Source organism: Aotus nancymaae, unplaced genomic scaffold, assembly GCF_030222135.1.
Source record: "Aotus nancymaae isolate 86718 unplaced genomic scaffold, 86718_ANA_hifiasm-v0.15.2.pri h1tg000040l, whole genome shotgun sequence".
Taxonomy (NCBI): domain Eukaryota; kingdom Metazoa; phylum Chordata; class Mammalia; order Primates; family Aotidae; genus Aotus; species Aotus nancymaae.
This window is the reverse complement of record NW_026988454.1, coordinates 108322653-108337408: the sequence shown is the minus strand read 5'-3', so window position 1 is coordinate 108337408 and position 14756 is coordinate 108322653. Positions and strand designations below refer to the sequence as shown.

General features: G+C 33.9%; 1 protein-coding gene across 12 annotated transcripts in view; it reads left to right on the top strand.

Moving 5' to 3' along the window:
• MLIP (muscular LMNA interacting protein) overlaps positions 1 to 14756 on the top strand; it is a 270604-nt gene that overhangs the window by 191766 nt on the left and 64082 nt on the right. For all 12 annotated transcript variants that reach the window (XM_012441573.3, XM_012441581.2, XM_012441586.2 and 9 more), the window contains one exon: positions 4852 to 4896. In XM_012441573.3, coding sequence (XP_012296996.2) covers positions 4852 to 4896 — 45 coding nt within the window. The remainder of the gene's footprint in view (positions 1 to 4851; positions 4897 to 14756) is intronic.

Sequence of the window (14756 nt, the reverse complement as noted above, 5' to 3'; positions counted from 1 at the left end):
ACTTGAGTTTTGCCCCAGGCCCCCAAGAAGGTGTCTGTTAGAGTGATGCCAACCGAAAGGACACCTGTCATGAATGTGAAATGCTGCAGATGGCAAGGAATGGCAAATCTAGAGAATGAATAAGGAGCTTTGCTATGCTTTGTGTGCCTTTGGCTTCAAGTCTTTGGGATATAAAAACGGTTTCTCCAAAGCTGGTGTGGGACAAGTGGTGCCCTATGTAGGAATTTATCTTTCAATGGATTTAAAATCCTTACCTTTACTTAGTCCTTAACGCTTTTAGTTTCTATATAACTTAATTCTTTAATGGAGTTTTTTGAAATAAAATTTTTTTACCTTCATACTTTTTTGACTGCTCTATTAGTTTTTTAAGTCTTTTTTTTTTTTTTTTTTTTTAAGAATACAGTAATGGCTAAAGCCCATCTTTCTCTATTTCTCATTATTTTTCCTATAATTAAAACAATGTCAAATGCTGTAGAATATAGATTATGAATTTTTATTTCATACAAGAGCCATTCTTATATTTATGTCAAATGTTATTTTTCCCAGTTGGTGTTAACATGGAGAGATATGAATAACCAAAATTTTAATATTGTTCAAATCCAATTTCAAATTTATTGTTAGGTAACCTAAGTTTCTTCTCCACCTTTATTCAGGTGATGCAGGTGTTCAAATGTAGCAACCTTCTCCCATCACCTGCTGTTTAAATCTTAGTTCACCACACAATTTCTCCTCACTTTCTGGAAAACAATTGCTACAATATTGATGACATAATTAGAGCTATAACTTATAATAAACAACATTAACCTGTATTAGGCATGCATAGGTAGGCTTCTCAGAGGACTGGACATCATTGGGTTCATCGAAAAATCCTGGTCATTTTAGTGTAAGACATTATTCTTTCTCTTTGCTAAGGAGAGATCTGTATTAATATTATACATATCCACTCCACTCTATGGTTTGCTTTTAACTTTGCCCTTTCTCTGGGAAATTTCTGATAGCAGTGATATGGATTTCATAATACTGGATGAAATAAAAATGTCCAGGGGTGTCTGATGTATCTTATTGTTATGTCATGATTCCCAGTGAAGGAATTTGGAGGTCTTATAAAGACTGGATAAAAAGATATTTAGATATTTTCCTACTTTAATTAATATGTTTGAGCCTTTTCTCTCTTTTCCCTATAATAATAATTTGGTATTATTTTGTACAATATGCTGGAAAATGTTAGTAATGCAAACTGTGTGAATACCTCATTGTTAATATGTAACTTCTTGCCTATAATTATTGAAGTAGAAATTTAACCTTTTTTTTTCAGTGAAGATGCATTTAAATCAGCGTATTTCACAGAAGCTATTCATTTAACTTAGGGAATCAATAGAGAATGCTTTCATTATTGCAATATGAAAAAAATTGTTAAAGAGTAAAAAACCTGAGATTTTTAGAGGAAATCATTATTATTACCTCTATTCCATTATGAGGTTAATAACGAAACCCTAGGTAAACTGACAAGAACACCATGATGGATATTCTGAAGGGCAATTTTCCCAAAGCTCAATGCACACTAACCTGGTCCACAGAAATTAGAGAATGGGAGCACTTAGCTAAGATACCCTACTGCCATCAAGCAACCAGGAATGGCAGCAAGCAGTGGCAGTCCCTGTAAAGATGGTGTGAGTCAAAACTCAGAAAACAAGCAATGTTAGACACTGTGTACAAAGAACTTCAGGTGTCTTATCATTGTTTGGTGATTCATGCTCCTGTATACTTGGTGGTATCATGGAACAATGAGGCTTTCAGTTTTCGGTTATTATTGATCTCTCAGAAATTAGAAACAATAATGATACATCAAAGTAAGCTCTGAAATATTTGCAATTTCAAAAATAGAAATATTTTAGGAACATAACTTGATTATATTTTAACCAAGCATATTTATAATTATTCATCTGTATGCTGACTGGTTCCTGTCAAAATGGAAGGCTAAGCTGGTATGAAAATTTAGCCTCCCATGTAAATGCAGAAATGCTTGGTAAAACATAACTAATCCCTGGATGCCATAAATCAAGTGGGACTTCCAAGTTTGTATTAGTCCATTTTCACACTGCTATAAAGAGCTACCTGAGACTGGGTAATTTATAAAGAAAAGAGATATAATTGACTCACCATTCTGCATGTCCAGGGAAGCCTCAGGAAACTTACAATCACTGGGGAAAGTGAAGGGGAAGCAAGTACTTTCTTCACATGGCAGCAGGAGAGAGAGGTGTAGGCAAAGGGTAACTGGTCCAGAACCTGTGCAACTCCTAGGACCCCCGTGAGGGCAAATGTACTACAGGGATGGTTTCCCAACCAGGGCTTCTTGAATATCTAAAGAAATTCAAATTACCAAAATTACTCAAAATAGAAAATTTAAAAGCACACAAAATAACTAAAGAACATCATGAGGGAGATACATGAGGGAGAATCAGCAAATATAAGCAACACGGTATTTAACAAGGGGTGACTGTAACAACTCTGAAATATGTTAAACATAATAATGAGTTATAGATATTATAAGACAAGATTTGAAAAAGAACCAAGTAGACCTAGAAGTGAAGAGTCAATTATTAAGGTATTTACTTCAATTACCGTGTTAAACATACTAATATGCATTTAAAGGAAAATAAGCTAATTGACAGGCTTAAAGCAAAACCCATCCAGAATACAGTATAAAGAGACAAAAATATAAAGACGAGTTTGAGATAAATGGGAGAGGATTTGAGAGGGTCCAAAATACAGTCATGCTTCACTTAACTATGGGTAGACAGTCTGAGAAATACATCACTAGGTGATTTCATCATTATGTAAGCATCAAAGTGTATATACATGAATCTAGATGGTATAGCCCACTACATACCTAGGCTATATGGTTTAGCATATTGCTGCTAGGCTACAAACCTATGTAACATGTTACTGTATTGAATACTGTAGGCAATTGTAACACAATAGTATTTATGTGTCTAAACATAGAAAAGCACAGTAAAAACACATTACGATAAAATGATAAAAATGATTAAAAAAATGATAAAAAGTGGTACATCTGTATTGCACACTTGCCGAGAATGGAGCTTGCAGGACTGGAGGTTTCTCTGGGTGAATCAATGAGTGAGTGATGAGTGATGTGAAGAACCAAGGATATTACTGTACACTACTGTAGACTTTTGGCTACATTAAGTTTATATTTTTTTCTTTCTTCAACAATAAATTAACCTTAGCTTACTGTACTTTTTTATTTTATCAGCTTTTTAATTTGGAAAATTTTTTGACTCTTCTAGGAAGATGTAGCTTGAAACACAAATACATTATACAGCTGCACAAAAATATTTTTTACACCATTATTCTATAAGTTTTTTCTATTTCAAGTTTTTATTTTTTATTTATCATACTTGTTAAGCTTTTTATATTAAACACTAAGACACAAACACACACATTAGCTTGGGCCTACATAGAGTCAAGATCATTAAGACATGACCAGGTAACAGGAATGTTTTTAGCTCCATCATAATCTTATGGGACCTCTGTCATATATTTAGTTCATCATCAACTGAAACATCATTGTGTGGCACATTGCTATATATTTAATAGAAGCTCAATAATAAGAGATTAGATATATTGGGAGATTGGGAGAAAGGCAGCATTTGAAGAGATAGTCATGTAGGATTTTTCAGAATAGGTGCATACTCAGAATAAAGGAACATACCAAGTCCCCCACCAAAAAAAAGAAAAACAATAAAAAGAAGTCTACCCTGAGGCACATCATAGTGAGATTACAGGATGTCGTGGAGATAAACTTTCAATGTTAACCAAATTTGAAGACAGATGATCCTCCAAGTTTTGACACTTAGGCCACCACCAACAAAAGCCAGAGTCTGTGGGATAGCATCTGCAAAAGACAGAAATACTATTACCCTGGAATTCTGTGTCTAGTTGAACTCTTACTGAAGAATGAGAACATGATAAAAACACTCAGACAACGTCCAAGACAGTAAGGTCTGAAAAACTACTAAAGCCTTTACTTTAGTGAGAAGGAAACTAGGGAGCAGATGGAAATGGCAAGTTACTAATCCACATGAAGTTTCAGTTAAACAAGATGAGTAAACTCTGGAGATCTGCCATACAACATTGCACCTATAGCCAACAACAACACTGTATTGTGCACTGACAAATGTGTTCAAAGTATAGATTTCATGTTAAATGTTCTTAATGACAATTAGATAAAATTTTTTAAAAATGAGAGAAACTAAATCCAGATGAAAGGGTTGAAATACAGGAGCCAATGACAAAGAAACAATATTAATCTGCTCTTTAATTTAAACAATTCTAAAAACCAAGTCAGTTTTATTCTCAAATCATAAAAACTTTGAAATACATTTATTTTTATAAAACAATGCTGTAAGGAAATATCTGTTGTTTCAGTTTGCTTTAAATAAATAGAAATAGCAATGATGCTGGCATGTTTGATTAAAATCGGAAGTATACACAGAATGAAATGTTACGTAACCTTGCATAATTTTTGATGTCATGTTATAATGCTTATGTTAAGAAAATGAGAAGGGAAAGCAGCATGTAAAACATCATATTCACTATTATGTGGGCCGAATAAAAATACATAGGAAAAATATTACGTGACAGTTTACCAAAAATATTAAAAATCATTTCTTTGGTGGCATAATGATATTTTTCCTTTTTGTTTATACTTTTCAAAATCCTATTGTGGACGTATACTTCTTGAATAATAAACTTCAAGATACTTAAACACATAAATATTTTAATAAATTATAAGTTTCATTAAATAAACATCATGTTTATGTTTTGCAGGCAAATCTCTCCTCACCATCTTCTACAGTATCTGAGAATCAACTGGTATGTATCTTCTAAATCACAGATCTACTTCTATAAATTCAGATCTTTCAAAAGAGCTTTATCTGAGTAAAAGTGAAAAAAAGAATACATTTACTACATATATTTTTATTCACTTACTTGTCTAATAAAATTTTATTGATACTTCCCTAAAGCTCCATGGTGATTGTTTTGCAGGTGACAAACATACATAAAACCATACATAGACCCTACTTGCCAGTAACTTACATCCAAGTAGCGGCATTAGAAGAGATGGAGTGAGGTCAGATGAAAGATACCATTGGAATTTAGAGAAGAGTTCACTCTTTAAAGGAAGAGACCCAAAAAGAGTTTAAGGAGAAGGTCATCATTGGGTAGGATAGTTTTTGGATTTGAGGAAATAAGAAATAGATATTTCACACAGGATAATCAACACACAAATGGTCTGGATCAGTGCTGAGCAATAGAAATACAACGTGAATGATAAATGCAAGCCACATGTAATTTTAAAATTTCTAGTAGCCACATTAAAAAAGTAAAATGGAACAGGTAATGTTATTTCCACAAAATATTTTATTTAATGCTATATAAATATTATTGCAATGGATAAACAGTATAAAAATTGAGATAATTTTACATTCCTTTTTTTTGGGAAAAGTCTTTGAACTACTGCATATTTCACATTTGTAGCAAGTCTCATTTCTGCTTAATCACAAGGGCTCAACAGTGGGACTGGTGACTACATTGGGCAGCACAGACCCAGACTCTAGAATGATTTTATAAAATGAGATTTAGTGAAACAACTCATCGTGAATGTAATATAAAAACTTGTATATAAAATTTGATTAAGTAGGAAAATTATTTTCTCTTATAGCATTTTGTATTTCTTATTCTCACAGTGGTTAGCAAATCGAAGTCCTGAAATAAGTTTCCTAGATAACACTGGTCAAAGATTTCTTAATATCTTTTGATGTTTATTGTCTAAAATTGTAAATTCCTGAATAATAAATATCTTCACTAAAATTAATGGAAATTTCTAGTAGAACAGTTTGAAATATTAACTCATTTTTTTTCTTTTAAAGAAATTGTTTTGGTATCCTATAGCCACAGCCAACAAATCATCTTGAAATTATCATCCCAATAAAAATAATTATTTGTAATACTAAGAAATCATAAAAAGCATTGTTTGACTTTGAAAATAGCTTGATTCAATCAATCCACTTGGGTATACTGGTGTTTATACATATATAGTTTGTATATATGGGGTGTGTTTGAGTGTGTGTGTGTGATTTTAATGTCAATTGGTTTAGCACAGTAGGGGACAATATAGTATACTTGAAAGAACGCTGGGATGAGTATCAGAAGGCCCACTTTATACTTCCTGCTCTGACATTAACTAATGGGCTGACAATGGGTAAGTCACAAATCTGGGAGTCTGGATCTCAATTTCCTAGTTAACAATGAGAGCATTCTATTGCATACTTTCCAAGCTCTTCCAGGACTGTGAATCGATGGTTACTAACACAGTGAAGATGAAGAAGTTGCCATGGAAACAAGCACTGCAGTAGCATAATGAAGTTGAATGACTTCCCACTTTAGATATGGAAATATTACTACAATTATTATAATATTTAAAATGATATATTTATTTAGAGTAATATATGGAAATCAAGAATGTTTTAAACATTCTCATATATAGTTTCACCCAGCATAGTTTATAAAATACAGATTTTAGATGTTGGTGGACTATATAAATATGTGTAGGTATATATTTTATATATACATGTAAGTTCTTGGTTTAATATTTTAAGAAATTATTTCAAAGAGGCAAATATATATGTATATATATATTTAAAATGATTTTATAAAACGAGATATAAATAACTCATTGTGAATGTAATAAAAAACACTTATCTTTTGCCCAATAAAACAATCCTGTGTTTGTGTTCTCTAGGGGGAAAACTACAAAGCATTGCTTTGAAAAACTTTTATAATAATTTCTTTGTATTTACTTAAGACCTTTTCTTTAAGGAGTTCAAGGCATTTCTTAACCAAGTTTTAAATTAAGTTTTAATCTCAAAATGCCCTTGACATATAGGTAGGTTGGTGAAGGGATTATTATTAAACAAGCATATCACATAAAAAAATGAACATCTCTTGTACTGATATAATTATTTCAATCACTTTGGTTTCTATTTCATGATGTTAACCCTGTGTTTATATTAATACTACTTAAGAGTGAAATAAATAAACAGAAAATGATTGTATGTAAGACATGTTATAGGGCATGTACTTCACTAAAGATTTAGAATATTTTTACTCTGAAGTAACATTTATAAAGTTATAATTTTTTCATTTTTATGAATGAATTTTCAATATTTGCCATCATGAGCTCTTTAAATTAAGTTCTGAATAATATGAGTAAATAAGAATGCCTTTGATAAACAAAACTATGAGATCTATATAATTACATTTTATATATGTATATGTTTATAATATACATATACATATAGATGACATAGGTAATTCTGATTATATATACATCTTTGTTTATATGAGTATGTATGTATGTATAACACATAAAAACACAGTTATTGGGAATGTATGATATTTTATAGTTAAATTATATAAACAAATATTTTATGTTTTGTGTAAAATAAACAGTAAATATATAAAATTATTTCTTCTATTTTAGGAGGTAAATGTAGTAAATGTGTCGAAGAGAAAATATTTGACAAATTGATATGGTACTACAAGCTTAATACAAATCTCAAATTGTTTTTGAGATTTGACTTTTTAAAGATATATCATTTTTTCATGCTTTTACATTTTTAACGTGGCTTATCTGTTTGCTTGCTTTTGTTGCAAGTGTGCCAATTCAGAATTGAAAGGGAAAAAGAAATGGAGCCATGACCCTTACTCTTAAAATGTTTCCATTCTTTACTTTGGAAGTCAAATGATTTAGAGTTGTGTATGGGAGGCTGTTTTGGAGGCCCATGTGAAACTAGTTCACCAGTCTTAGCTGCTTTTCTTCTATTAAACAGCATTGCAGTAGAACGGAACTGGAAATGAACTTAGAGATGAAAATATGGGAAATTCCCACCTATTCACTGGAGATTGGAATAACTACTCTGTCAACCTGAAGGGATTATTGTAAGGCTCACGTGTCATAAAATGTGGAGTGGTCAGTATATGCCTATAGACAGGAAGATGTTGTTTTTGCACATCAAAATCTGTGAATGATGAAGAGAATATGAGCAGCCATTTTTACAAAGAAACGGAAGCTTACGGAGTTAAGTAGATTATTTAGGATCACCAGCATTAGTGTTCATCCTTGCTTTGCATAGTGTTCGGAAAGGAATCATTATTATTGATTTTAGATAATTCAAGGAAAAGAAGAAAAGATTAATTAAGGGGTTTGGAAATGAGGGCCTCTGTGGAAGCATCACGTTCACTGGGTACCTCCTTTGTCTGACTCTGCCTGGTATTTGTGCACTGCCTGGAAAATGTGAGTACTTACTGAAGAGGAGACTGGGTAGGGTCAGTTAGAGTACTGAAGTTTTTGCAGCTATCAATAGTGCTTCCTGTAATATATTAAAAGGAGCAAGAGAAAGGGAAAGATCTAGAATCTAGGTTAAACCTTCACAAAACTTTCCTAGCTGTTGAGCTGAATTATCACAAAGATCTTAACAAAGGCAAGTGGGTTCTTTTTCTCTGCATAAGGTAACACACAAGTTAGGCTCCACAAGTTGGGTAAATCCTGTTTTTTTTTTGGCAGTAGGGGAGCTGGTTTAGATGACATTTACCTTTTGCTTTTGAAATTTCATGCCCTTACAAAATGTTTACTGTTGTCCAGGATGGAATACTTAATCTAGAGAGCACAAAACAATAGATTTAAAAAAAAATAAGTCACATGGCTATATACAGGTAAAAGCAAGCTGCTCTTTACTGGAACACTATAAAGAAGAGTGCTTAAACTTGCAAATACTTTATTCCTAGTTCTGAGTGCCAGCTGATGCGTCCAGTTTTAGTGGTGCATGACTCATCTTTCTGAGGGCCTTAAGGTCTCTGTCATTTAGAAAATGCAGCCCTGAAAGCTTTTGTGTAGAACCGATGTCTCCTTCAAGCTCAAAGGCAATATCTCCTTGACGAGTTTTTCCTTAACATAACATACTTAAGTGGCACAGCATTTATCAGGTACGCCTCCTCAGGTTTGAGTCATGCTATTGTCTTTTCTTTAACCATTGAAATATTTCAATCTGGCCAATTTGTATTGGGTATATTCCATGAAATGCTTCTTGAGCCATGAGATATGGCCTTTAATTATTGAGGTCTTATGTATGTTTATTTTTATACAAGTATTATAATCATTATAAAACATTTTTTGGAAAAACACATCAAGTAGGTACTTTTGTGAATAGTCTAGATCATTTAGAATCAACATGTCATATTTATAAGTACAAAGCACATATTCTATTTTTCCTTTCAAATTTATTTTATGCTGTTTTTTCTTTACCAAGTTTTATCATGCATGTTATCACATTAGGTTCTCACAATCACCTTTGAGCTAGTATGGCAGGAATTGTTATTTCCATAATTCTGATGAAAAAAGAGAAGTTTAAATATCTAGAATGCCATGTCAATAGTCCCTTGGTAATAAGTGGTATAAAAATCTCTTTTGTTTTTTCCAACCTTGAGAGCTTAACCCTCTGCCATAGTGTTTTGAGATTTAAGATGTTTGTTTGAGGGGAAAACATAGCTTAAGTATTTGCTTCAAGTATATTATAATGTTTGTTTTAAAAAAGAATTAGGGTCTATAAACATATATTATCTGAATTAGTAAATCAGGTAGATAATTTAGAGAATATTGCTTTTGTCCACAGTCTTGCTGGGTAGAATGCTATTGAGTTTGCAAACAACGATGGCACTTTCACAAACTCTTTGAGCCCATCAAATTAATAGAATTTCCAGCTGGAATCACAGAATTTGCTGTATGTTGTTTTGTTACTTTCTTGCAGTTTTGTTACATATCTTATCTCTCCAGAAAGATCAAAATAAATTCTTGAGAGCTGGCACCCTATCCTTTATTTCTTTTTTTCTTTATCACACCATCCTAGAGCTTATTACTGTAGTCAAAGGCAATTTAAAAACATCAGTCTATTATTATTAGTTGAAGTTATTAGTATAAGAAAGATTTTGCTGTGAAAAGCCATTATTTAAAAATATTGGTAATAGATTACCTAAGTCAGTGCTGGTAGTTAATATTCAACTTTGGTCTCCAGCCCAGAGGCTGTACCAACTTTCTGTCATAGAATTATGATTATCAGTTCCAAAGGATGGAAATGGTACCTATTTATATAGTGCCCCAAGTGACAGTGTTCAAGTATAAGTGTCTACTTGATAGATTGTAAACACAAATCAATAGCAGGCTTAGACTAGTGTCTTATAGCCCATTAAAACCTGCTACTGGGCCTCGGGGAACCCATATACTCACTTCCTTGGATTTTTTCTGCCCCCAAGACTTATGTTAGTGTCAGATGTAATATCCTCTGCTCCTCCCCATCCTCCACTCTAGAATTCTTTAAAAAAGATATCATTGTCTTTTGGTATTAAGAGTTTTACTGCGTATCACCATGAACAGGGGAGAAAAACAAATTTCTTTTAAATGAAGAAGATTAAAATCTTGTAAAGTCCCTAAAGAAGTGGCCTCTTTCCTTGACTTTCTGGAGATGATAACTTTAGCTTTCTACTCTTTCTTCTGAGGGCAGAACTCACCAACTGACTTTCCTTCTCATCCTCTATTGGAAAAGGCCATATGACTCTTCTAGCCCTCAAAGTTCCCTCTTTGTGAATTATTTTATAATCAAAAAGTTAGCCAGTTGAGGAAAAATAATGGAAGACCTCAAGGAGTCAATCAGCACCTCTTTTTTTTAAATTTTAAGTTCTGGGGTACATGTGCAGGATGTACAGATTTGTTTCACAGGTAAAAATGTGCCCTGGCGATTTGCTGCACGCATCATACCATCATTTGCTTATTCAGCCCAGCATGCATTACCTTTTTTTCCCGATACTTTCCCTCCCTGCCCACAACAGGCCTCAGTGTGTGTTTTTTCCTGTCCATGTGTTCTCTTTGTTCAGCTCCCACTTATAGTGAGAACATACGGTGTTTGGTTTTCTATCCCTGTTTTAGTTTGCTGAGGATAGTGGCTTCCATCTCCATTTATGTCCCAGCAAATGACATAATCTTGTTCCTTTTTATGGCCTCATAGTATTCCATGGTGTATATGTAGCACATTTTCTTTATCCAGTCTATCATCGATGGGCATTTGGATTGACTCCCTGTTTTTGCTATTGAATCAGCACCTCTTATAGACTCCATATTGAATTACAGTCAGCACACTGAGCTTCTGCCTGTCAATTAACTTATTCATTCTGCAAATATTTATTGAGCACCAACCAGGTACAGACACCATTCTAGATGTTGGAGATACAAAAGTGAATAAACCAAAGTCTCTGGTCTCACAGAACTTACATTCTAGTGGAGAAAGAAAGACAATAAACACAAATAGATGTCAGGTAGTGATAACTGCTGCAGAGAAAGCAGGTCAGAGAGGTGGAGATTGCTATTTCCTATGGCTCATTAGAAAGATCTGTCTGATAAGGTGATGTTTAAACAGACATTTGAAAAACTGAAAAGGAAAAAGGGAGTTTCAGACAAAGGAAGAGCAAATACAAACTTCTGGAGGAGGCAGTATCATAGTGTGTAAGCTAGAGTAGAAAGAGTGAAAGGATGGAAGGGATAGCACTGGGAAATAAGACTGGAAAAGAGAGACTGGTTAGGGATAGGAAAGATCAGGTCAGACAGCACCCTTATAGGTGTTGCTTTGTAGGCACTACAAGGGTTTTGAATGTCACTCTCAGTAAGAAGGTGAGGCACTAGAGAGCTTTTAGAGGTAAGTTGACATGACTTGATGTACAATTGATGGACATCATTTAGGAGATGAATGACATGACTCGACTTGTACTGTGGTTATCTTGTGGCTTCCTCAACTGGATTGTGAGCCCTCTGAAAAACGGGGGGTATATCTTATTTATCTCTATAGACACTGTAGTTCCTGACATAGACTAGATCTCAATTGGCAAAATGTCTCCAGTGAACATCTGGTAGAGGTGTGCTTCAGAGTTGCAAAACAATTATTTTGTCTTTCAGGCACTTCAAAAATGTCTATACCCAGTATAAATCAATTCTCAGTACATTCATGGATTGATATTTTCTGTTGGGAGAATCTTCTCATTTTTCTTCTTCTGCCCTTTGTACTGGCTATGAGAGTCATTACCTTTTTTATTTTTCCACATAGGCTGGAAACAAAATTACGAAACTGCTTTTTCTGGCATCATTAGAGGGCCATTTGCGTCTATCAGTCATGAGTCTGACTATTCTATGGATTCTATAGCAGATAAAAATGAAAGAAGGGCCTCTTAAGGCTAGTTTAGTTGTAATATTGCTGAACAATGACAATCTTACAATAGTTAACTTTTATAGACTCTCCTAACTTGATAAATCTAATTTCCTCTGTGTGTGTGTGGACACAGATGTAACAAAATAGATTGTCCAGAATTAGAGAATTTGTTCAAGAGAGCCTTTACTTGAAGTCCAAAGCTATCAGCAAAGATGACTACAGGCAAAGATGCAATGTAGATTAGAAAGTAATAAAGCATAGTCTGTTTTAAAGCCTTTCCTTCAGTCTGGAGACAGAAGACAAGGTCAAATGGATGTCTCTGGATTGATAGACCAAGAAAGGTCTATCTCTACATGAGTGGCACATTTTAATGAATTGAGTTCAAGTCTAGCGTCTTTCCACTTTTAATGTGTACATGAATCTCTTAGGGATTTGTAAAAATGCAGATTCTGATTCAGTAGATTTAGGTCGGCTCTGAGCCTTGGCACTCATAACATGTTCTCAGATGATGCTGATAATGGTCTAAAGTCTTCATTCTAAGAGTCAAAATGCTAGCAGACAATGTCTTAATTGGATAGAACATTAGTTAACTTTGTGTTGCAAATACAGATTACATGACCATTTGACATTGTTAAACAGTGTATAAGGAAGAATCGAGGGAAAGTTAACTAATATTCCAAGAGAGATGTATGTGTGATGAAACAGTGTCAGTTGCTGCACATATGCTGTTTTATAGGCTTTCTAAGTGGCACTTTGAGACCCTTGTTTAGATGATGGATTTGAATATGCAGAAACAAGCCTTTTGCTACAACTCTGCATGGTATAATTCCTGAGGGGTCAAAAAGGTGAGTAATAAAATATGTCATTACCCATTACTAAAGGACATAGTCATGTATTAGAATTACCACCCTTCAACAGAAGGTCTACACAGGTTGAATGGCTTTTCCAATGTAATACAGTTTGTTAACAACATTGCAAAAACTAACATCTACGTCCATGTTGCTCTCCTTCTACAATATTATGCTACTTCATGAGAGAATAGTTTTAACCAAGTTCAGAGACATGAGTGGAAATTTTGACATGTTGGCCATGCAAATTATGGATCATTTTAGGAGGTGGTGGTGGAAGTGTGTGTGTGTGCGCACATGCGCACGCGTATGCATAGATGGTGTATGTGTGAATGTGTATTGTCACCAGGAACTGAAAATATTAGGTCCTAAATGTTCTGAGAATATTTGGGATGGCTAATGAAAAGAAAGTAAAATGGCATAGAATGAGTTAACAATGGACAAAATCAAGGATGAGATAGTTGACAGTGAAAATAAAACAGAGAAATAATATATTTTAAAGGAATACAAAATATAAAAATTACAGGAGTTTTGTTGTTAATTAGACAGGATAAATTACAGAAAGGGGGATGTTTAACAATGATTTCAAGCTTCTGTCTATTCTATGACATCTCTCTTCCTCTTTGGAATAAGCATAAAAGTAATTAAAATCACAGGCTTGATGATCAGACAAAACATGGATTTAAACCTTAACTTCACATATTAACTGCATGACTTTGGCATGTGACTCATTACCTTTAAACCTCTCACAGAATTGATAAGAAATTGATGAGATTATCTATCTAAAATACTGAGTTTAGTTTTCGATTCTATATTGATAGAATATAAAACCTGTGTCTATGGTGGCGTGTGCCTGTAATCCCAGCTACTCAGGAGGCTGAGGCAGGATAATTGCCTGAACCCAGGAGGCGGAGGTTGTGGTGAGCCGAGATCGCACCATTGCACTCCAGTCTGGGTAACAAGAGCGAAACTCTGTCTCAAAAAATAAATAAATAAATAAATAAATAAGAAGAAAACCTGTGTCTATGAGACAATGATAGTGTCATTAGTTGCAAAGGATCCTCAAGGGTTTTGAAGCTGGTTTTGAAGCACATGAAAAGGCATGAGCAAGGTGTAGAGGCTACCATGCAGATGATTTATTAGTGTACGAAGGTTTGTGGAGTGTGCATGAGGATCAGAATCGAGACACTAGGTTAGATTTTTAACTGGACCAATACTGACAGATGGTTGGGTTTGAAAGATATGGTTAAAGATCGTGGGATGAGAAGTATGAACAATGTCAAAGTCAAACTATGTGTAGTCGTCTTTTGCCTAGAGTTGGCTTCCATATCTATGAAGTATTGACTACTGGGTAATAATAAATTAAAGTTGTAGGAGCAAAAAACAAGACTAAAGAGAAAGGTAATATATATAATGTAAATATCATGGAAACCATATGAAGACCAAGTGAGTAAACAGAATGAGGAAGACTCAGAGACTTCACATAGACCAAACCTGGAAACACAGAGTCCAAGAAAAAACATGTGAAAAATCAAATACAGTGGAGGAAATGGAGCAAAAATAATTGTCTAATTGT